Raw genomic sequence first — 24,231 nt, 5'->3', positions numbered from 1 at the left:
ACTAGAACTGAACTAGAACTGAACTAGAACTGAACTAGAACTGAACTAGAACTGAACTAGAACTTAACTAGAATTGAACTAGAACTGAACTAGAACTGAACTAGAACTAGAACTTAACTACAATTGAACTAGAATCGAACTATCAACAAACTGGAACTAAATTAAAATTTCTCCTTTCTTTATATAGATCTCCAAGAGCAATGTTGTCGATGATATGGTAGATTCCAACAAGTTACTTTATGGACCCAAAGAACATCCCGATCATGTGGTGGTCATTAAATATGTTCCATACGTTGGTGACAGCAAACGTGCCATGGATGAATACACTTCGGAAATTATGATGGGCGGTCATAACACACTTGTCATTCACAATACCTGTGAAGATTCCCTCTTGGCTACTCCTCTTATTTTGGATTTAGTAATTTTGGGTGAATTGTGCTCACGCATACAAATCAAGAACAAGAATGAACCAAATGCTCCCTGGGTACCATTCAAACCGGTATTATCTATATTGAGTTATTTGTGCAAGGCACCTTTAGTGCCTGAGGGAGCACAAGTGGTTAATTCTCTATTCCGTCAAAGAGCTGCCATAGAGAATATTTTACGTGGTTGCATTGGTTTGGCACCCATTAATCATATGACTTTGGAACAAAGAGTAAGTTAAAAATGAGAATTTTAAAAAATTATGCAAAATTATTTATAAATTTAATTTAATTTCATTTCAGTTTGATTTTTCGAGCATTACCAATGAACCACCAACCAAAAAACTCAAGACCTCTTTGGCCAATAACAAGCAACAGCAACACATCAAGGTTCAAGCTAATGGTCATGCTAATGGTATTACAACAAATGGTACAAATGGTGTTCATTAAATTGATCAGTAAATATTCCCATTTTCTCTACTCACCAACTAACAACATCTCATTAACAATTCCAAAAAGGAATCTTTTAAAGATTCTAGGATTTTAAATATCTTTACATATATAAAACTAAACATTTTGTTGTATATCTCTCAAGATTATACCCTAAAACCTTCTGGTAGTATGTAGTTTTGAAAAACAAAAAACCAACCCACAGCAGTTTTGTATTTATGTTTATAAAACTCCTTTAAACTTTTTCTTTAAACAAAAAAACAAAAAACGTTTTAGTATTAAGTTATAAATACTTATTTGTTTTGTTTAACAACAAATCTATATTATTCGTAGATTTAGCTTAACAGTTATGGACAATTTTAAAGAAATTACAAATTTCTTTTGTGTTATAAATAAAATACTATATGAACTGAAAACATATTTTTATATGAAAAAGTAAAAAGTTTATGTTTTATATTTCATTTGTTGAGGTGCTGCATTTTGCTGTTTTTTTCCTTCTAAGCGTGAAAGGAAAAATGTTTTAAGTACCTTAATTTATTAAATTTTAAGTTTACTTATTACCAATATTTTGTTTAAAAGTTTCCAAGTTAATAAATTTAATGTACATTCTTTTAATTACCTCTTTAGTTTATTTCCTTGGAAAAGATGTTTATGTTTACTACATAATATGTATTTTAATATACATTAAGTTTTGTGTATATTTAATTATAATTAATAATCAATATCATAAGTTGTAGTTATTTTCCAGGAATACAAATGTTTATTTTTCAAATTTCTACTATTTTGTAAACAATATATATATTTTTTGAAATAAATCCCAAAAATAACTGTGTTATATTTATTGATAAGAGCAACTGATCTAGAACTGTACTTAACTTAAACTCTAAACTAGAACTGCTAGATCTGACTTAGAACTGGATTAAAACTAAACTAGAACTGAACTAGAACTTAACCAAAACTGAACTGAAACTGAACTACGACTGAACTAGAACGGAACTAGACTGAACTAAAACTAAACTAGAACGGAACTAGAATGAACTAGAACTGAAACTAGAACTGAACTAGAACTGAACTAGAACTGAACTAGAACTGAACTAGAACTGAACTAGAACTGAACTAGAACTGAACTAGAACTGAACTAGAACTGAACTAGAACTAAACTAGAACTGAACTAGAACTGAACTAGAACTGAACTAGAACTGAACTAGAACTGAACTAGAACTGAACTAGAACTGAACTAGAACTGAACTAAAACAGAACTGGAACTGAACTAGAACTGAACTAGAACTGAACTAGAATTAAACTGGAACTGAACTAGAAATTAACTAGAACTAAACTAGATCTGGACTAGAATTAAACTAGAACTGAACTAGAACTAGAACTGAACTAGACTGAACTAGACTGAACTAGACTGAACTAGAACTGTACTAGAACTGTACTAGAACTGTACTAGAACTGAACTAGAACTAAACTAGAACTGAACTTGATCTGAACTAAAACTGAACTAGACCTGAACTAGAACTCGACATGAACTAGAACTGAACTAGAACTAGAAATGAACTAGAACTGAACTAGAACTGAACTAGAATTTAACTAGAACTTAACTAGAACTTAAATAGAACTGAACTAGAACAGAACTAGAACTAATATAGAATTGAACTAGAACTGTACTAGAACTGAAATAGAACTGAACTAAAACTGAACAAGAATTGAGTTAGAACTGTACTATAACTGAACAGAACATGAACTGCAACAGAACATTAATTGAACAAGAACTGATCAAAAACTGAACTAGAAGTCTAAATAAAACTAATCTGTAGATTGTTGGGACTTTTTCAAAAAGCATTAAATATGTTCTTATTTCAAATTAAAAATCTAAAATGTATTATTTACTTTTTCTACTCAATGTACATATATAAAAAGTATTAAAACTAAAAATTTTACTTACCGAAAATTGTCTTCAAAATTCCATACACAAAAATTTCTGCTGACGCATTATGCTCTTTACACACAATCTTTAATTTTTAACACTTAACCACTTTTAGCACAAAAACTATAAAGTTAAACATTTATTTTACATTTTTATATATTTACAATTTATAAAAATTCCTTTAAAAAACCATAATTTTCGCACTTAGTTGAAAACTGTTAGAAATTGTTTAATTTATGTGAAAATTATTCACAATAACATGTTATTGTAGAGAGTTGCCAGCTAACAGACTTAAAAATGCAGCTGTTGTCAAGCAAAAGCATTGCCAGCTGTTTCAGTTAGAAATAAAGGAAATTTGTGTGGAACATAGTGTTACCAGATGGGAAATGGTTTGAAAAGGGGAAATTTTTGCTTGTAACGTTAAAATAACGGATATTTAGTTAATTGTTATAATTAAGTTGTTATACCCAGAATTATTTCATAAAAAAAAAACTTTTAAATACAGAATTTTCTATAGAAATAAACTGTTATACACAAATATCTCGTTCAGAATAAACTTTTATAAAGTAATTTTTCTATAGGGAAAAAGTAAGGAAGTTTTTTATAAAAATATTGTTATCCTCAGAATTTTCTATATAACAAAGTATTATACACAGGTTTTCATTGGAAAAAAACTGTTATACACAGAGTTTTCTTTAGAATAAACTGTTATATACATTACTTTTTCTATAGAAAAAACTTTTATACACAAATTTTTATATAAAAAAATAATGTTTTTTACTGATTTTCTATATAGAAACTTTTATACAAATGATTTTTCATATAAAAAAACTGTTATACACAGATTTTTCCTTAGAATAAACTGTTATACACTTATTTTTTATATATAAACAGAAGCTTACATAATTATTCTTGAAACTAACTGTTATACAAAGATTTTTTCATTAGAAAAAAACTGTTATACAAAGTTTTTTATTTAGAAAAAACTGTTATATAGAGAATTTTTTTTAGAAAGATTTTTATTAAAAAAAAACTGTTATACACAAACATTCAAAAAGAAAAAACTTTCATATATTGATTTTTCATTTAAAACTGTTATACACATAATTTTCCTTAGAAAATACTGTTATTTATAAATTTTTCGTTTGAAACTGTTATACCGTGTTATGTTTGCATAAAAAAACAACTGTAATACAAAATAATTTATAGAGAAAATCATTTCGAAAGAGAATTTTCTATGAAAAACTGTTATACTCTGACTTTTCTATTGAAAAACTAGTTATTCTTAAACAAAATTATATTTTAAAACTGTTATACACATAATTTTCTTTAGAAAAAACTGTTATACACAAATTTTTCTATAGTTAAGCTGTTATATAATAATTTTTTATAAAAAAAACTGTTATACACAAAAATTACCAAAAAAAACTATATTTATAACAGTTTTGTAAACAAGTTTTTATAGAAAAAAGTTGTTATACACATGGATTTTTATTAAGAAAAAACTGTTATACACAGATTTATCTATTAAAAAAATGCTGTTATAACAAAATTTGTTTAAAGAATAACTTTGACTTTCTACAACAAAAACTGTTATACATGGATTCTAATGAAGAAAAAACTATTTTACACCATATTCTCTATTGTATGGAATGGAATAATTATATATTTTTTATTTAAATATTTTTATGTTTAATTTAAGTCAACAAATAAATGAGCCAATTTTTAAAGATAAAATCGCATGCAAAGCACAAAAACCCGAAATTTATAGATAAATATAAAAAAAAATATTTATTTTATAAATAATTTCTATAGATAAGAGTAGATAGTAAATATGACAATATATAAAATTGATAGGTTTCAAACAAATAGTAGTGAAAACATATTACCCAAAGATAATAAAATATTAACTGACAAACTAAGTTCTGTACGTTTCTAGAGATCCCAAAGTACAGAGTGAACTTTTAGATTGATGACATTCAGGAAACTTTACTTTTTATAAAAAGTCAATAAACAAGCGAATGAATCAGCTCCATGGGGTAACCGAACAAAAAATTTTGAAACTTTGGACTTTTGTTAGGTAAAAGATAAAGAAAAAATATTGTTTTAAAAGAAGCAATTAAGAAGCTACATTTACATTTTACTTTATATTGCTACAAAAATCACTCATTTAAAAATTTTGCTTTAAAATTGTTTAATCTATAATTAATTTGTTACCTAAATCATCAATTATAATTGTTGTTAATTCTATTTAAGTCAAGTGTATTTTAATTATTACCCAAATGCTAAAGTAAAAAAATTAAGCTATAATCTTAATACAATTTACAGCTTTTATTCTTAATTTCCGTTGACATCATGACATATTTTATTAACACAGAAGTCTGCAAAATACTCTCCTAAACACGTTGATGTTTCCTTAAAAAGTAACAATTTCTTTCTAACACATTGCCACCACGTGTAAACACTAAAACAATACATGCAGAAATCTCAAGGACTTCGAAAATTATAACGTGTCAAAGAGACATTTTCAAAGCAACAAATAAGACACGCATTTTGACAAGGTTATTGTTATGCTTATTAAAGTGACACCAAAAATATAATCTGAACTAGAGTTAGGTCTGTAGTTTGGAGTAGAGTATAGCTTATGGTCTGGACTATAGACTAGACCTAGATACAGATTAAACTGTACTGGATTATTAATTGACTATACTGTAGACTAGACTTTATACTAGACTATAGACTAGACTATAGACTGGACTATTGACTATAGGCTAGACGATGACTACCCTATATACTAGACTATGGACTAGTCTGTAGACCAGACTATAGACGAGACTATAGACTAAAGTCTAGACTATAGATTAGACTAACGACTAGACTATAGACTAGACTATAGACTAGACTATAGACTAGACTATAGACTAGACTATAGACTAGACTATAGACTAGACTATAGACTAGACTATAGACTATAGACTAGACTATAGACTAGACTATAGACTAGACTTTAGACTAGACTATAGACTAGACTATAGACTAGACTATAAACTAGACTATAAACTAGACTATAGACTAGACTATAGACTAGACTATAGAGTAGACTATGGACTACACTATAGACTAAACTATAGACTACACTATAGACTAAACTATAGACTAAACTATAGACTAGACTATAGTCTATACTATAGTCTAGACTATAGACTAGACTATAGATATTTTAAAAAATTGTACTCCAGACTTTAAACTAGACTTTAGAGCAACCTTAAATTGTAGTGTATATTAAATATTTAAAAAGACTAGTTGCCTATTTTCAAATGCTTTTAAAATTCTTTGATTCATTAAACGCCCTTATTTAGACTTACCCAAACATTCGAAAATTAAATCCAAATTTGGATTTCCACTGCTTTTTTTCAATAATTATTTTATAAATTAAATAATTGAAACAAACAATTCCATTTATAAAACACTTTTCACCAATTAAGGGAACATTGAATTTTGGACTCAACTGAATTTCATTGGTCAATTTTATTTTTTTTTTTTTAATTTATAACAATAAAAAATTATTTTTAATATATAATTATTAGTTGTTTATTTATTACTTTTAAAATATTTTCTTTATTTTGTTTTTATATTTTTACAAATATTCGCAAATACATAATAATTGATCTTTAAGTGAGAAATTATAATTGTTATTAGAATTAAATTTACAACTTTACTAAAACCCGATGCTAACTTCTTAAAAGTTTCCAAGACACTACTACTGAGGTTTCTTTTCACTCTGTCGTTGTCTAGGTCTAGCATGAATGTTCGCTCATTCATAGGTACGAATAAAATATAGAAAAAAAAACTCAAAACTTTAATCAGTTTAATAACGTTTTTGTGTTTCCCATTTCTAGAATATTTCTTTTTAATTTTTATCCCTGTATGCCTTCTCTAGGCGAATGTTTGTTTGTTTGTATGTATGTTTGTATGTAAATTAATCAGGTTGACGTAATATTTAACTGACAGTGTACGAACGTAAAAACAAATCAAATCGAAATCAAAAACTAAACATCAAAATATCAACATGTCTGTGATGGTGATGAAGAGATTCCAAGTGTTCAAAAATTATGTGTGTTAAAAAGGTGTTACTGGGAGGAGAAGGTGTAGTAGGTGCTACTCAGTAGTGCGGGAGGTTTTACATTTTTCATATATAAATAGCCACAAACAATAATATTATTATTGTTATTATAAAAAATAAATTTCCATATGATATAAATGTGTATAAAAAAGTTTTTGTTGCGAAACGTTAAAGCTTTTAATAAAATTAATTTCAGACATGTGTGGAGACTGGAATGTTCGTATAAGAAATATTTCTAAACAAAAAAGGATAATTTTTTTATAATAAATCTTAAAGAATAGACTAGAGATAAGATAAAGTGGGTAATTAACTTTTAGATGAACAAGTTAATAGTTGGCATCACTGTTTTTGACATAATGCTTTAATATTGCTGTCACAGTGGAAATGTCATACAATAGTCTATAGTCTATTCTATAGTCTAGACTATTGTCTAATCTATAGTTTCGTCTATAGTCTGGTCTACAGCCTAATCTATAGTCTGGTCTAAAGCCTAGTCTATAGTCTAGTCTATAGTCTAGTCTATAGTCTAGTCTATAGTCTAGTCTATAATCTAGTTATAATCTAGTCTATAGTCTAGTCTATAGTCTAGTCTATAGTCTATAGTCTAGTCTATAGTCTAGTCTAAAGTCTAGTCTATAGTCTAGTCTATAGTCTATAGTCTAGTCTATAGTCTAGTCTATAGTCTAGTCTATAGCCTAGTCTATAGTCTAGTCTATAGTCTAGTCTAAAGTCTAGTCTATAGTCTAGTCTATAGTCCACATTTATATCATATGGAAATTTATTTTTTATAATAACAATAATAATATTATTGTTTGTGGCTATTTATATATGAAAAAATGTAAAACCTCCCGCACTACTGAGTAGCACCTACTACACCTTCTCCTCCCAGTAACACCTTTTAACACACATAATTTTTTGAACACTTGGAATCTCTTCATCACCATCACAGACATGTTGATATTTTGATGTTTAGTTTTTGATTTCGATTTGATTTGTTTTTTACGTTCGTACACTGTCAGTTAAATATTACGTCAACCTGATTAATTTACATACAAACATACATACAAACAAACAAACATTCGCCTAGAGAAGGCATACAGGGATAAAAATTAAAAAAGAAAATATTCTAGAAATGGGAAACACAAAAACGTTATTAAACTGATTAAAGTTTTGAGTTTTTTTTTCTATATTTTATTCGTACTATGAATGAGCGAACATTCATGCTAGACCCTAGACAACGACAGAGTGAAAAGAAACCTCAGTAGTAGTGTCTTGGAAACTTTTAAGAAGTTAGCATCGTTTTAGTAAAGTTGTAAATTTAATTCTAATAACAATTATAATTTCTCACATTTCAAAAGATTATTATAAAGTAATTATTAATGCAAAATATTTGTAAAAATATAAAAACAAAATAAAGAAAATATTTTAAAAGTAATAAATAAACAACTAATAATTATATATTAAAAATAATTTTTTATTGTTATAAATTAAAAAAAAAAAAATAAAATTGACCAATGAAATTCAGTTGAGTCCAAAATTCAATGTTCCCTTAATTGGTGAAAAGTGTTTTATAAATGGAATTGTTTGTTTCAATTATTTAATTTATAAAATAATTATTGAAAAAAAGCAGTGGAAATCCAAATTTGGATTTAATTTTCGAATGTTTGGGTAAGTCTAAATAAGGGCGTTTTATGAATCAAAGAATTTTAAAAGCATTTGAAAATAGGCAACTAGTCTTTTTAAATATTTAATATACACTACAATTTAAGGTTGCTCTAAAGTCTAGTTTAAAGTCTGGAGTACAATTTTTTAAAATATCTATAGTCTAGTCTATAGTCTAGACTATAGTATAGACTATAGTCTAGTCTATAGTTTAGTCTATAGTTTAGTCTATAGTGTAGTCTATAGTTTAGTCTATAGTGTAGTCCATAGTCTACTCTATAGTCTAGTCTATAGTCTAGTCTATAGTCTAGTTTATAGTCTAGTTTATAGTCTAGTCTATAGTCTAGTCTATAGTCTAGTCTAAAGTCTAGTCTATAGTCTAGTCTATAGTCTAGTCTATAGTCTATAGTCTAGTCTATAGTCTAGTCTATAGTCTAGTCTATAGTCTAGTCTATAGTCTAGTCTATAGTCTAGTCTATAGTCTAGCCTATAGTCTAGTCTATAGTCTTGTCTATAGTCTAGCCTATAGTCTAGTCTATAGTCTTGTCTATAGTCTAGTCTATAGTCTAGTCTATAGTCTACTCTATAGTCTACTCTATAGTATAGTCTATAGTCTAGTCTATAGTCTAGCCTATAGTCTAGTCTATAGTCTTGTCTATAGTCTAGTCTATAGTCTTGTCTATAGTCTAGTCTATAGTCTAGTCTATAGTCTAGTCTATAGTCTAGTCTATAGTCTAGTCTATAGTCTAGTCTATAGTCTAGTCTATAGTCTAGTCTATAGTCTAGTCTATAGTCTAGTCTATAGTCTAGTCTATAGTCTAGTCTATAGTCTAGTCTATAGTCTAGTCTATAGTCTAGTCTATAGTCTTGTCTATAGTCTAGCCTATAGTCTAGTCTATAGTCTCGTCTATAGTCTAGTCTATAGTCTAGTCTATAGTCTACTCTATAGTCTACTCTATAGTATAGTCTATAGTCTAGTCTATAGTCTAGTCTATAGTCTAGCCTATAGTCTAGTCTATAGTCTAGTCTATAGTCTAGTCTATAGTCTAGTCTATAGTCTAGTCTATAGTCTAGCCTATAGTCTAGTCTATAGTCTTGTCTATAGTCTAGTCTATAGTCTAGTCTATAGTCTACTCTATAGTCTACTCTATAGTATAGTCTATAGTCTAGTCTATAGTCTAGCCTATAGTCTAGTCTATAGTCTTGTCTATAGTCTAGTCTATAGTCTTGTCTATAGTCTAGTCTATAGTCTAGTCTATAGTCTAGTCTATAGTCTAGTCTATAGTCTAGTCTATAGTCTAGTCTATAGTCTAGTCTATAGTCTAGTCTATAGTCTAGTCTATAGTCTAGTCTATAGTCTAGTCTATAGTCTAGTCTATAGTCTAGTCTATAGTCTAGTCTATATCTAGTCTATAGTCTAGTCTATAGTCTTGTCTATAGTCTAGCCTATAGTCTAGTCTATAGTCTTGTCTATAGTCTAGTCTATAGTCTAGTCTATAGTCTACTCTATAGTCTACTCTATAGTATAGTCTATAGTCTAGTCTATAGTCTAGCCTATAGTCTAGTCTATAGTCTAGTCTATAGTCTAGTCTCTAGTCTAGTCTATAGTCTAGTCTATAGTCTAGTCTATAGTCTAGTCTATAGTCTAGTCTATAGTCTAGTCTATAGTCTAGTCTATAGTCTAGTGTATAGTCTAGTCTATAGTCTAGGCTATAGTCTAGTCTATAGTCTAGTCTATAGTCTAGTCTATAGTCTAGTCTATAGTCTAGTCTATAGTCTAGTCTATAGTCTAGTTTCCAATCTAGTCCATAGTCTAGTCTATAGTCTAGTCTATAGTCTAGTCTATAGTCTAGTCTATAGTCTAGTCTATAGTCTAGTCTATAGTCTAGTCTATAGTCTAGTCTATAGTCTAGTCTATAGTCTAGTCTATAGTCTAGTCTATAGTCTAGTCTATAGTCTAGTCTATAGTCTAGTCTATAGTCTAGTCTATAGTCTAGTCTATAGTGTAGTCTATAGTCTAGTCTATAGTCTAGTCTATAGTCTAGTCTATAGTCTAGTCTATAGTCTAGTCTATAGTCTAGTCTATAGTCTTGTCTATAGTCTAGTCTATAGTCTAGTCTATAGTCTAGTCTATAGTCTAGTCTATAGTCTAGTCTATAGTCTAGTCTATAGACTAATCTAGTCTATAGTCTAGTCTCTGGTAGACTCTATAGTGTAGGTTATAGTCTAGTCAATAGTATAATCTCTCGCCTAGTCTCAATAAGCTATCAGCCAAGTTCATCCTCAAAACAAACAATTTGAGTACTTAACATTAAGTGACAACTTTTAAGTACCCGATATCAAAATGATCAGGTGCTTATACCATAACCACTGATAAGAACAATGTGTCATACCCTCCAGTGTAAGTTTGTCCCTTATTGGTCCTATATTTAACTATAAATGTTACTATTTTTAGAAAAACAATTAATAATTCATTGAATTATTTAGTTGTGATGTGTAACATTTAACACCATTATATTTTATGGGTCATGAACAATAACCGGAATGACTAAATTGTCGATAAGTTAAATAAATATTTATACACAAATATATTTTTTACTAGACAGAACTAATTGTTAATACATATATATTATTAAGAACAACAAAAAATTATTTAAGAGGTAACTACACTAAGAGAAAAAATTTAAAAGATTAATCCCCTGGCCATGTCAGTACACCTTGTAATGGTTTCTAATTAAATTTTTTTGGACCTTATTATAGTTAATCACATAAAATGGTTTTGTTACGCGTTTTTTATTTCTTTGTTCCACTTTAGTAATTGAGGTTTTTTATCTCGCATCATAAAGATAAAAAAACAAATTGTTATTAATAGTTTTACCCCAACTTTTAATAATTCATAAATATTGTCTGTCTGTAAAGCTTATCAATATTTATTTACTTATTTTATTAATTACTATAATATAGTTAATACCATGAGGATAGACTAAATTCCTTAGTATGCGCAGACTAAATACAAGACTGAAAATTAGATAATAATCAATAATATAAACTACTACTCTATAGAGTAGTCTATAGTCTTGATTATTATCTATAGTAAAGACTAGACGATAGACTAAACTATAGACTAGTCTATAGTCTAGTCTATAGTCTTGTCTATAGTCTAGTCTATAGTCTAGTCTATAGTCTAGTCTATAGTCTAGTCTATAGTCTAGTCTATAGTCTAGTCTATAGACTAATCTAGTCTATAGTCTAGTCTCTGGTAGACTCTATAGTGTAGGTTATAGTCTAGTCAATAGTATAATCTCTCGCCTAGTCTCAATAAGCTATCAGCCAAGTTCATCCTCAAAACAAACAATTTGAGTACTTAACATTAAGTGACAACTTTTAAGTACCCGATATCAAAATGATCAGGTGCTTATACCATAACCACTGATAAGAACAATGTGTCATACCCTCCAGTGTAAGTTTGTCCCTTATTGGTCCTATATTTAACTATAAATGTTACTATTTTTAGAAAAACAATTAATAATTCATTGAATTATTTAGTTGTGATGTGTAACATTTAACACCATTATATTTATGGGTCATGAACAATAACCGGAATGACTAAATTGTCGATAAGTTAAATAAATATTTATACACAAATATATTTTTTACTAGACAGAACTAATTGTTAATACATATATATTATTAAGAACAACAAAAAATTATTTAAGAGGTAACTACACTAAGAGAAAAAATTTAAAAGATTAATCCCCTGGCCATGTCAGTACACCTTGTAATGGTTTCTAATTAAATTTTTTTGGACCTTATTATAGTTAATCACATAAAATGGTTTTGTTACGCGTTTTTTATTTCTTTGTTCCACTTTAGTAATTGAGGTTTTTTATCTCGCATCATAAAGATAAAAAAACAAATTGTTATTAATAGTTTTACACCAACTTTTAATAATTCATAAATATTGTCTGTCTGTAAAGCTTATCAATATTTATTTACTTATTTTATTAATTACTATAATATAGTTAATACCATGAGGATAGACTAAATTCCTTAGTATGCGCAGACTAAATACAAGACTGAAAATTAGATAATAATCAATAATATAAACTACTCTATAGAGTAGTCTATAGTCTTGATTATTATCTATAGTAAAGACTAGACGATAGACTAAACTATAGACTAGACTATAGAATAGACTATAGGATAGAATATAGACTAGACAATATACTAGACTATAGACTAGACTAAAGGCCAGACTATAGACTAGACTATAGACTAGACTATAGACTAGACTATAGACTAGACTATGGACCAGACTATAGACTAGACTATAGACTAGACTATAGACTTGACTATAGACTAGACTATAGACTAGACTTTAGACTATACTATAGACTATACTATAGACTATACTATAGACTATACTATAGACTATACTATAGACTATACTATAGACTATACTATAGACTATACTATAGACTAGACTATAGATTAGACTATAGACTAAACTATAGACTAGACTATTGAATAGACTATAAACAAGATTCTAAACTAGACTTTAGACTAGACTATAGACTAGACTATAGACAATACTATATATAGACATTATATCAGACTATACTATAGACTAGACTATAGGCTCAACTATTAGCTACACTATAGACTAGACTATAGACTAGACTATAGACTAGACTATAGACTATACTATAGACTATACTATAGACTAGACTTAGAGTAAGCTATATACTATATTATAGATTTATTATAGACTAGAGTATATACTAGAATATAGACTATAGACTAGACTATAAACTATACTATAGGCAATATTATAGACTTTACTAAAGACTATACTATAGACTAGACTATAGGCTAGACTATAGACTAGACTACAGACTAGACTATAGACTAGACTAGACTATAGACTAGACTATAGACTAGACTATAGACTAGACTATAGACTAGACTATAGACTAGACTATAGACTAGACTATAGACTAGACTATAGACTAGACTATAGACTAGACTATAGACTAGACTATAGAATAGACTATAGACTAGACTATAGACTACAGTCAGATTATAGACTACAATATACAGAATATAGACTTGACTATAGTCCTGACTATGTGTCAGACTTAAAATTAAACTTTAGTCCTGACTATAATCATACAAAAGTCCAGATTTTAGATAAAACCATAGTCTAGTCCATAGAATAGACTATAGTTAAATTTATAGTCCTGACTATAGTTTAATCTACAGTCCAGACTATAGTTTAATCTCTACTCTAGACTATAGTTTAATCTATAGTTCAGCTTATTGCAACAGGTGGAACTTTATTCGGCCCATACACTTTTGACCAATTGTTTAGTTCATTTATTACCCTAAGTTTTATAATATTGAGTAATGTACATTTTTTATAACACTTAATTTTTGCTTCATCATAACATTCCCATTTTTTATATAAATTTATGTCGATCATTCGATTAGTCATACATTAATTAAAATTGTACCTCTTATCTAAAAGTGTTTTGGGTTTCATATTTAGTACATTTAACGAAAATAGATATACTACTATTATCTGCTATAATTTATAACATTTTATTGAGTACTAGAACTAAACCCGAGTAATGTGCCTAAGGACGGACGTGAAAAATATTTAAACAAAAATTTCACAAACACATATGTAAGTTTGATATAAGCCGACAAATTAAAGTAATGTCAAGAGATATTTATAAGATTAATAAAACTATCTTTAAACGAAAACATGAACGGCCCTATTGAAGTTTAACATTATTATCATTGCTACAAATACTTGCAATTTTAATTTAGTACACATAAATATATTTTGGTTACCGTTATTGATGAGATACATTTTAATAGACAACAGCTGTTTCGAAAACTATGCAAGAATGCGCGTATCTCTTGAGATACGTTTGTTGGTGTGTTCTATCTTTTCTAATTAACATTTAATCAATATGACAACGTAGCAATGACGTAGTACGTGCTACTAAACAATTTCATTGATTTCTAATTTTGAATTTTATTATTACAAAAAAAAAATGTATTTTAATATGTGATCTAAAATATGTCTGTGCAAAAATATGTACTAAATACATATCAAACTACTTCCTGTAGTGTATATATTGCATTAATTTTTTAATAAAAAAATTATCTGTGCGGAAAATGCGAAAGAATGTGAACACATGGAATTTGTATGACTTGTAGGAAATCTTTAGGAAGTTTTTATTAATTTCTAACAAAGGTTTTTATAGACAAGACTAGACTATACACTAGACTATAGACTAGACTATAGACTAGACTATATACAAGACTATAGACTAGACTATAGACTAGACTATAGACTAGACTATAGACTAGACTATAGACTAGACTATAGACTAGACTATAGACTAGACTATAGACTAGACTATAGACTAGACTATAGACTAGACTATAGACTAGACTATAGACTAGACTATAGACTAGACTATAGACTAGACTATAGACTAGACTATAGACTAGACTATAGACTAGACTATAGACTAGACTATAGACTAGACTATAGACTAGACTATAGACTAGACTATAGACTAGACTATAGACTAGACTATAGACTAGACTATAGACTAGACTATAGACTAGACTATAGACTAGACTATAGACTAGACTATAGACTAGACTATAGACTAGACTATAGACTAGACTATAGACTAGACTATAGACTAGACTATAGACTAGACTATAGACTAGACTATAGACTAGACTATAGACTAGACTATAGACTAGACTATATAGACTAGACTATAGACTAGACTATAGACTAGAACTATAGACTAGACTATAGACTAGACTATAGACTAGACTATAGACTAGACTATAGACTAGACTATAGACTAGACTATAGACTAGACTATAGACTAGACTATAGACTAGACTATAGACTAGACTATAGACTAGACTATAGACTAGACTATAGACTAGACTATAGACTAGACTATAGACTAGACTATAGACTAGACTAAGACTAGACTATAGACTAGACTATAGACTAGACTATAGACTAGACTATAGACTAGACTATAGACTAGACTATAGACTAGACTATAGACTAGACTATAGACTAGACTATAGACTATAGAATAGACTATAGACTAGACTATAGACTAGACTATAGACTAGACTATAGACTAGACTATAGACTAGACTATAGACTAGACTATAGACTAGACTATAGACTAGACTATAGACTAGACTATAGACTAGACTATAGACTAGACTATAGACTAGACTATAGACTAGACTATAGACTAGACTATAGACTAGACTATAGACTAGACTATAGACTAGACTATAGACTAGACTATAGACTAGACTATAGACTAGACTATAGACTAGACTATAGACTAGACTATAGACTAGACTATAGACTAGACTATAGACTAGACTATAGACTAGACTATAGACTAGACTATAGACTAGACTATAGACTAGACTATAGACTAGACTATAGACTAGACTATAGACTAGACTATAGACTAGACTATAGACTAGACTATACTATAGACTAGACTATAGACTAGACTATAGACTAGACTATAGACTAGACTATAGACTAGACTATAGACTAGACTATAGACTAGACTATAGACTAGACTATAGACTAGACTATAGACTAGACTATAGACTAGACTATAGACTAGACTATAGACTAGACTATAGACTAGACTATAGACTAGACTATAGACTAGACTATAGACTAGACTATAGACTAGACTATAGACTAGACTATAGACTAGACTATAGACTAGACTATAGACTAGACTATAGACTAGACTATAGACTAGACTATAGACTAGACTATAGACTAGACTATAGACTAGACTATAGACTAGACTATAGACTAGACTATAGACTAGACTATAGACTAGACTATAGACTAGACTATAGACTAGACTATAGACTAGACTATAGACTAGACTATAGTCTAGTCTATAGATTAGACTATAGACTAGATATAGACTAGACTTTAAACTAGACTTTAGACCAGACTATAAAATAGACTATAGACTAGAATTGATTACAAGCAAAACTATAGACTAGAATTGATTACAAGCAAAACTATAGACTAGAATTGATTACAAGCAAAACTATAGACTATGCTACAGTCAAGACTAGACACAAGACTTTAGATTAAAGCCAAGTCAATAGACTAGAAACCATACTCAAAATTGTAGACCGAGACTATATTCAAAGCTGTAGACCAGGCTGCTATCAATAATAATATAAAACTGAAAATACTGCTAAAATTCTAAACTTTATTCAGTATGTTTTCTGTCTACTTAACAGTCAACTGTTATCATAGAGTATTTTAGTTATTAATGACAAAAACAACAACCATTAAACGCACTCAGTGTACTATTTTTTATATAACACAATGTTGTTATTGTAATACTTTTATTATACTACTTTTTTTATCGGCTAAAACAATAATAAAAAAAACGCCAGTAATCATAACATTAAACTAGAATAAGAGACGATACATATGAGGCACCTTTAAGCAAAAAATTAAAACAAAACAATTTGAAAGAATTTGTTAGTTTTTAGTACGCTAAGGCGCATCATTAGAATCAGACAACGCCGGTAAAATAATTGTAAAAAAAGAATACTTTTAAACATAAGAAATTATAATTTCTAATAAACTTACTAAAATACAAATGAAATTGTTAATAAAAAAAGTTTAAATTGTTTAACAAAAAAGTTAAAATAATTAGAATTTTTGAGTGTAAGTTTAAAACGAAAACAATTTTGAAATTAAATTTGCATATAATTACTTTAAAGAAATAAAAGTAAAAGTAATGACAACATATAAATAAATAAATAAAATTGTTAAAAAAAATAATTTTAATGCAAAAAACGTTTAATTTTTTTTATATACGACTTTTTGTGTTTATTTTAATAATTTTTGTGTTAAATAGTTTGATTTTATAAACATCAATCATTTGACGGATTATTCAGCAAGAATTTCAATACTATGGAAACTTTTTTTCAAATATATTCCAAAATTTTCCTTAAGACCTTTGCAAAAAGGTTTTAAAATAGACAATTAAATCCAACTATAAAATAAAATTTAATTCCAAAAACGTTTTATTTTAAATGGATTTTTAATCTATTTGAAAATATTTCAAAAAAGACATAAAAGTGTTAAAAAATTGTGATACGTTTATAAATAACTCCACGCAGTGCAATATATCATTATAAAAAATTTTGATTTGATAAAAGTTTATCAACTTATGGATTTGTTTTCTAAATATTTCGAGAATGACTTCTAAGTATAATGTTTGAAATAATGAATATATTTGTCCCATTCACAATCGATGTCGTATTGTTGTACATCTTAATTTTTTTTCAAACAAAATTTAGTCTCCAGTCTATAGCCTGACTCATAGACAAGGCTATAGACAAGTATAGTCCATAGTCTAGCACTTAGACTAGCCAACTGTCTAGCATATATTTAATTCTATAGACTAGACAATTACCTAGTCTAAAGTCTACCCTGTAGCGTAGTTAGTAGTTTAGTCTACAGTCAAGGCCATGGTCTAGTCTATGGTTTAGTCTATAGTCTAGTCTATAGTGTAGTCTAAAGGATAGTATATAGTTTAGACTATAAATAGGTATATAGTGTAGTCTTTAATATAGTCCACAGTCCAATCTATAGTCTAGTCTCTAATCTAGTCCATAGTCCAGTCTATAGTCTAGATTATAATCTAGTCTATACTCCAATCTATAGTCTAGTTTCCAATCTAGTCCATAGTCTAGTCCCTCATCAAGTTTATAGTCTAGTCTCTAATCAAGTTTATAGTCTAGTCTATAGTCTAGTCTATAGTCTAGTCTATAGTCTAGTCTATAGTCTAGTCTATAGTCTAGTCTATAGACTAGTCTATAGTCTAGTCTATAGTCTAGTCTATAGTCTAGTCTATAGTCTAGTCTATAGTCTAGTCTATAGTCTAGTCTATAGTCTAGTCTATAGTCTAGTCTATAGTCTAGTCTATAGTCTAGTCTATAGTCTAGTCTATAGTCTAGTCTATAGTCTAGTCTATAGTCTAGTCTATAGTCTAGTCTATAGTCTAGTCTATAGTCTAGTCTATAGTCTAGTCTATAGTCTAGTCTATAGTCTAGTCTATAGTCTAGTCTAGTCTATAGTCTAGTCTAGTCTAGTCTAGTCTATAGTCTATAGTCTAGTCTAGTCTATAGTCTAGTCTAGTCTAGTCTATAGTCTAGTCTATTGTCTAATCTATAGTCTAGCCTATAGTCTAGTCTATAGTCTAGTCTATAGTCTAGTCTATAGTCTAGTGTATAGTCTAGTCTATAGTGTAGTCTATAGTCTAGTCTATAGTCTAGTCTATAGTCTAGTCTATTGTCTAGTCTATAGTCTAGTCTATAGTCTAGTCTATAGTCTAGTCTATAGTCTAGTCTATAGTCTAGTCTATAGTCTAGTCTATAGTCTAGTCTATAGTCTAGTCTATAGTCTAGTCTATAGTCTAGTCTATAGTCTAGTCTATAGTCTAGTCTATAGTCTAGTCTATAGTCTAGTGTAAAGTCTAGTCTATAGTCTAGTGTAAAGTCTAGTCTATAGTCTAGTCTATAGTCTAGTGTAAAGTCTAGTCTATAGTCTAGTCTATAGTCTAGTCCATAGTCTAGTCTATAGTCTAGTGTAAAGTCTAACCTATAGTCTAGTCTATAGTCTAGTCTATAGTCTAGTCTATAGTCTAGTCTATAGTCTAGTCTATAGTCTAGTCTATAGTCTAGTCTATAGTCTAGTCTATAGTCTAGTCTATAGTCTAGTCTATAGTCTAGTCTATAGTCTAGTCTATAGTCTAGTCTGTAGTCTAGTCTATAGTCTAGTCTATAGTCTAGTCTATAGTCTAGTCTATAGTCTAGTCTACAGTCTAGTCTATAGTCTAGTCTTTAGTCTAGTCTATAGTCTAGTCTATAGTCTAGTCTATAGTCTAGTCTATAGTCTAGTCTATAGTCTAGTCTATAGTCTAGTATATTGTCTAGTTTATGGTCTAGTTTATGGTCTAGTTTATGGTCTAGTCTATAGTCTAGTCTATAGTCTAGTCTATAGTCTAGTCTATAGTGTAGTCTATAGTCTAGTGTATAGTCTAGTCTATAGTGTAGTCTATAGTGTAGTCTATAGTGTAGTCTATAGTCTAGCCTATAGTCTAGCACATAGTCAAGTCTATAGTTCAGTCTGTAGTCTAGTCTATAGTGAAGTTTATATTCTAGTCTATAGTCTAGTACATAGTCTATTGTCTAGTCTATAAAAAATTTCATATAGTCTAGTCTATAGTCTAGTCTATAATCTGGTCTATAGTCTAGACTATAGTCTAGTCTATAGTGTAGTCTATAACCTTGTCTATAGCCTTGTCTAGTCTATAGTCTAGTATGTAGTCTAGTCTATTCTATAGTATATTCTATAGTCTAGTCTTAAATCTTGGCTAAAATATTGTCTTGATTAAAGTCTAGTTTAGTCTGTGTGTGTGATATATTTTTTCGGAAGTTTAGGTAGTTAATTGCTTTAAAAGATTTCCGATAAAAAAATTTCGCAGTTTTTATGAAGCTCTATTTATTGCATTTAATTTAATTAATTTGACTTCCTGTAAAAAACACCACTATTATAAAGATTTGAATCGTGTAAAATATATTGAACACAAATTAAAAAAATAATTAAATTTTATTGTGTAAAAATTCATAATTTATGTATATTTTTCTGTCTAACCTGCAAGTCGGTCCGTGTTTTCTAATTGATTATTAACTTTGGCCATGTGTAGACACACAATTAATTAAATATGTAGTTGTAATTATAGTTAATTATTAACTATATAACATAGTAACACATACAAAAACAATATTAAATTAAAGGAAAATACAAAAGTATTTAGTTAATAATTATGAAATCGTGTCCTTAAACGTGTTATTAATTAAGAAATGTAACAGAAACAAATTATAATTCGAATAATTAATTTATAAGTTAAACTAGACGAAGGGGTCAATTAAACAGAATGTGACAAAGTAATATATTAGTTGTCAAATATTGTGACTAAATGATTAATTAATTTCTTTAAATAATAATTGAAAATTTCTTTGAAATGTAAACAAAATAAATTTCCTTGTAATAATTTTTTAAACAGGTCATGTTTAAACAATAAATTTTTATGTCGGTCTATTATTTAAACACAACCCTCAATACCCACCCTTGACTGTTCTCTTTTCAGTACCACCCATTTTCAATAACATTAGCCTCTCTCTATCTAACGGTACATACTTAGTATTGAGTAGTAGTGTTAGTAGTTGTATGTTGATAAAATATATAGATTGATCCATTATTAAAATACAATTTATAACAATTTATGAAAAAAAACAACAAAAAAAGTGTGAATGTTATTAATTTATACATATTGTTAAAAGGACATTAAGGATATTGCTGGACTTTTATTGTAGACATTATCAAGACACGGCTATAACACCTTTTAACTCATAAACAGACAATAATGATGAATGAACTAAATATATAAGTTTATTGTTAGTTTGTATTAGACAATAGTAAGAGAAACAAGCTGTCAATTTCATAAAAACATCAAATTTTGTTGTAATTTCATTTTAAATAATACAATAACAATTATTATTTAATAAAAAAATTTGAATTTATATAAAAAATGTAACACATTTAAAACAGCAAACACTGTGTTTCAAAAACAAAAGTTATTTGAAATGACAATGAAATTTTTATAGACTAGAAAATAGACTATATACTAGACTATAGACTAGACTATAAACTTGACTATAGACTAGACTACAGACTAAACTATAGACTTGACTATGTGCTAGACTATAGTCTAGACTATAGACTACACTATAGACTAGACTATAGACTAGACTAATGACTAGACTATAGACTAGACTACAGACTGGACCATAAACTATACCATATACTAGACTATAGACTAGACTATGGACTAGACTAGAGACTAGACCATAGACTAGACTATATACTAGAATATAGACTAGACCATAGACTCGAGTATAGACAAACTATAGACTAAAGACTAGACTATAGACTAGATTATAGACTACACTATAGACTACACTATAGACTACACTATAGACTACACTATAGACTACACTATAGACTAGACTATGGACTAGACTATGGACTAGACTATGGACTAGACTATAGACTAGACTATAGACTAGACTATAGACTAGACTATAGACTAGACTACAGACTAGACCATAGACTAGACTATATACTAGACTATAGACTCGAGTATAGACAGACTATAGACTACACTATAGACTCGACTATAGACTAGACTATAGACTAGACTATAGACTAGACTATAGACTAGACTATAGACTTGACTATAGACTAGACTATAGACTAGACTATAGACTAGACTATACTCTAGACTATAGACTAGACTATAGACTAGACTATAGACTAGACTATAGACTAGACTATAGACTAGACTATAGACTAGACTATGGACTAGACTATGGACTAGATTATAGACTAGATTATAGACTACATTATAGACTAGATTATAGACTAGACTATAGACTAGACTATAGACTAGACCATAGACTAGACTATAGACTAGACTATATACTAGACTATAGACTAGACTATAGACGAGACTATAGACTAGACTATAGAGTAGACTATAGACAAGACTATAGACTAGACTATAGACTAGACTATAGACTAGACTATTGACTAGACTATATACTAGACTATAGACTAGACTATAGACTAGAATATAGACTAGACTATAGACTAGACTATAGACTAGACTATAGACTAGACTATAGACTAGACTATAGACTAGACTATAGACTAGACTATAGACTAGACTATAGAATAGACAATAGAATAGAATAGACTATAGGCTAGACTTTAGACTAAACTTTAGACTAGACTTTAGACTAGATTATAGACTAGTTCTTTCTTATCTATTATTTTCCGTAGAAAAATGTTTCACAATATCTTTAAATTACACATTTTACTGTCACACCCTTTAAGTTATAGTTGTTTTCAAATTCAGATACAATTCTAAAGATAATGTTTAATTATAAAAATTAAAAATTAAATAAATTTTAGAAAAAAAATATGGATTAAAATAAATGCAAATAATAAAATCGTTTTATTGAACTTATACGTGTTGTAGCGGTAAACAAAAGCAACGGTTGTTTAGCAAAATATTTTTTAGTAAATTTATTGTATTTTTGATTAGTAATAATAAAAATATTATACTATTAAGTTAAACAGATAATCTTTTATGATTTCTTTTAATTCCAGTTAAACATAATTAAACACTTCTCATGTTATCACCTATAAATGGCGCCAAATTCTGAATTAACCTCAACAATTATGGAAACACCTGTAGAAGAAATGTCAACGAATACGGATATATTTATAGTGAAATATCGTAAAAATTATTATGATATATCGGAATTTCTACACAAACATCCGGGTGGTATTAATACCCTAAAAGGTTTACAAAATTCCGATATGACAAATCGTTTTATGAAAGCCCCGCCTCACTCGGATGCTGCCATGTATTTAATGCAGGAATATAAAATTGGACCCAAGGAAACAAAGTCTCAAACGAACAAATTAAATGGTCATATAAGAACAGAATTAAAGGAAAATATTGAAATTATAGAGGAATATGAACATGATGACAATAACAACAGCAAAAGTGATAAAAACAGTAGCAGCGGTCTAATTGATGAAAGTATGGAGGTAAGTTTAGGGGTGGGATCAACTATTTAAAGTATTCACCTGTTAAGACTTTGCTAGTTATATATAAATGATTCATTGTAGACTTTTCTTATCAGTTCCATGTTTAACACTTTTAAAACATTTTTTTTTTTTTGACTAACCGGGGGTATTCTAAAAAACCCCTCCAGTTCAATCATATATCATTAAATGTAAATATTTAATATATTTTTGTTTGTCGTCTTAGCTAACTCTAACTAAGTCATTACTTTACCTACATTAGTAGTTTGTTTTGGTAGATAAGATAACATTCGATAAATTGCAATTTTAAGGTTGGTTGCTATTTCATACATATAGTCCATGTATAGTAGAGAGCACAAACTACAGTTTATAGTGCTCTGATATATTACATGCATTTTAACATGTTGTAAAATGTTATTCAATATCTTGAAAATACACAATTTTTTAACCGACTTATAATACAACATGTTGACAATAAATTTATGTACTTAAATCATGTCTATTGAAGTGATATCATCATCGACACTTTACATTTATTTGTTTTTCATATAATTCTACTTCAATTGAAGGAGAAACATGTAATAATATCTGGGTGAATATGTTGTTGAAATAGGATGGTAGTTTAAGAAATTTTCTTAAGAAAATCTTACTCGAATTCTGAAAATATAGACTATAAACCAGACTATAGACTAGCCTATAAACTATACTATATACTAGACTATAGACTAGGCTATAGACTAGACTATAGACTAGACTATAGACTAGACTATAGACTAGGCTATAGACTAGACTATAGACTTGACTATAGACTAGACTATAGACTAGACTATAGACTAGA

At 28.6% G+C, this 24,231-nt stretch overlaps 3 protein-coding genes across 3 annotated transcripts in view; 2 read left to right on the top strand and 1 right to left on the bottom strand.

Moving 5' to 3' along the window:
- The window catches only part of LOC111677637 (inositol-3-phosphate synthase), a 15,076-nt gene extending 13,380 nt beyond the window's left edge, over positions 1–1,696 (top strand). The window contains exons 3-4 of the mRNA XM_023438797.2: positions 188–655; positions 726–1,696. Of these exons, the coding sequence (XP_023294565.2) occupies positions 188–655; positions 726–872 (615 nt within the window). The 3' untranslated portion in view covers positions 873–1,696. The remainder of the gene's footprint in view (positions 1–187; positions 656–725) is intronic.
- Positions 1–2,950, bottom strand: part of LOC111677638 (peroxisomal membrane protein PEX13) — a 30,055-nt gene extending 27,105 nt beyond the window's left edge. The window contains exon 1 of the mRNA XM_046953777.1: positions 2,821–2,950. The gene's annotated coding sequence lies outside the window, so the exon portion shown is untranslated. The remainder of the gene's footprint in view (positions 1–2,820) is intronic.
- A 5,367-nt stretch (positions 2,951–8,317) lies between these two features.
- Positions 8,318–24,231, top strand: part of LOC124420486 (cytochrome b5-like) — a 16,569-nt gene continuing 655 nt past the window's right edge. Inside the window, exons 1-2 of the mRNA XM_046953379.1 lie at positions 8,318–8,593; positions 22,950–23,396. Coding sequence (XP_046809335.1) covers positions 22,989–23,396 — 408 coding nt within the window. The 5' untranslated portion in view covers positions 8,318–8,593; positions 22,950–22,988. The remainder of the gene's footprint in view (positions 8,594–22,949; positions 23,397–24,231) is intronic.

Source organism: Lucilia cuprina, chromosome 6 (genome assembly GCF_022045245.1).
Source record: "Lucilia cuprina isolate Lc7/37 chromosome 6, ASM2204524v1, whole genome shotgun sequence".
Classification (NCBI taxonomy): domain Eukaryota; kingdom Metazoa; phylum Arthropoda; class Insecta; order Diptera; family Calliphoridae; genus Lucilia; species Lucilia cuprina.
Note: the sequence above shows the minus strand (reverse complement) of the source record. Positions and strands in the feature narration are given on the sequence as shown.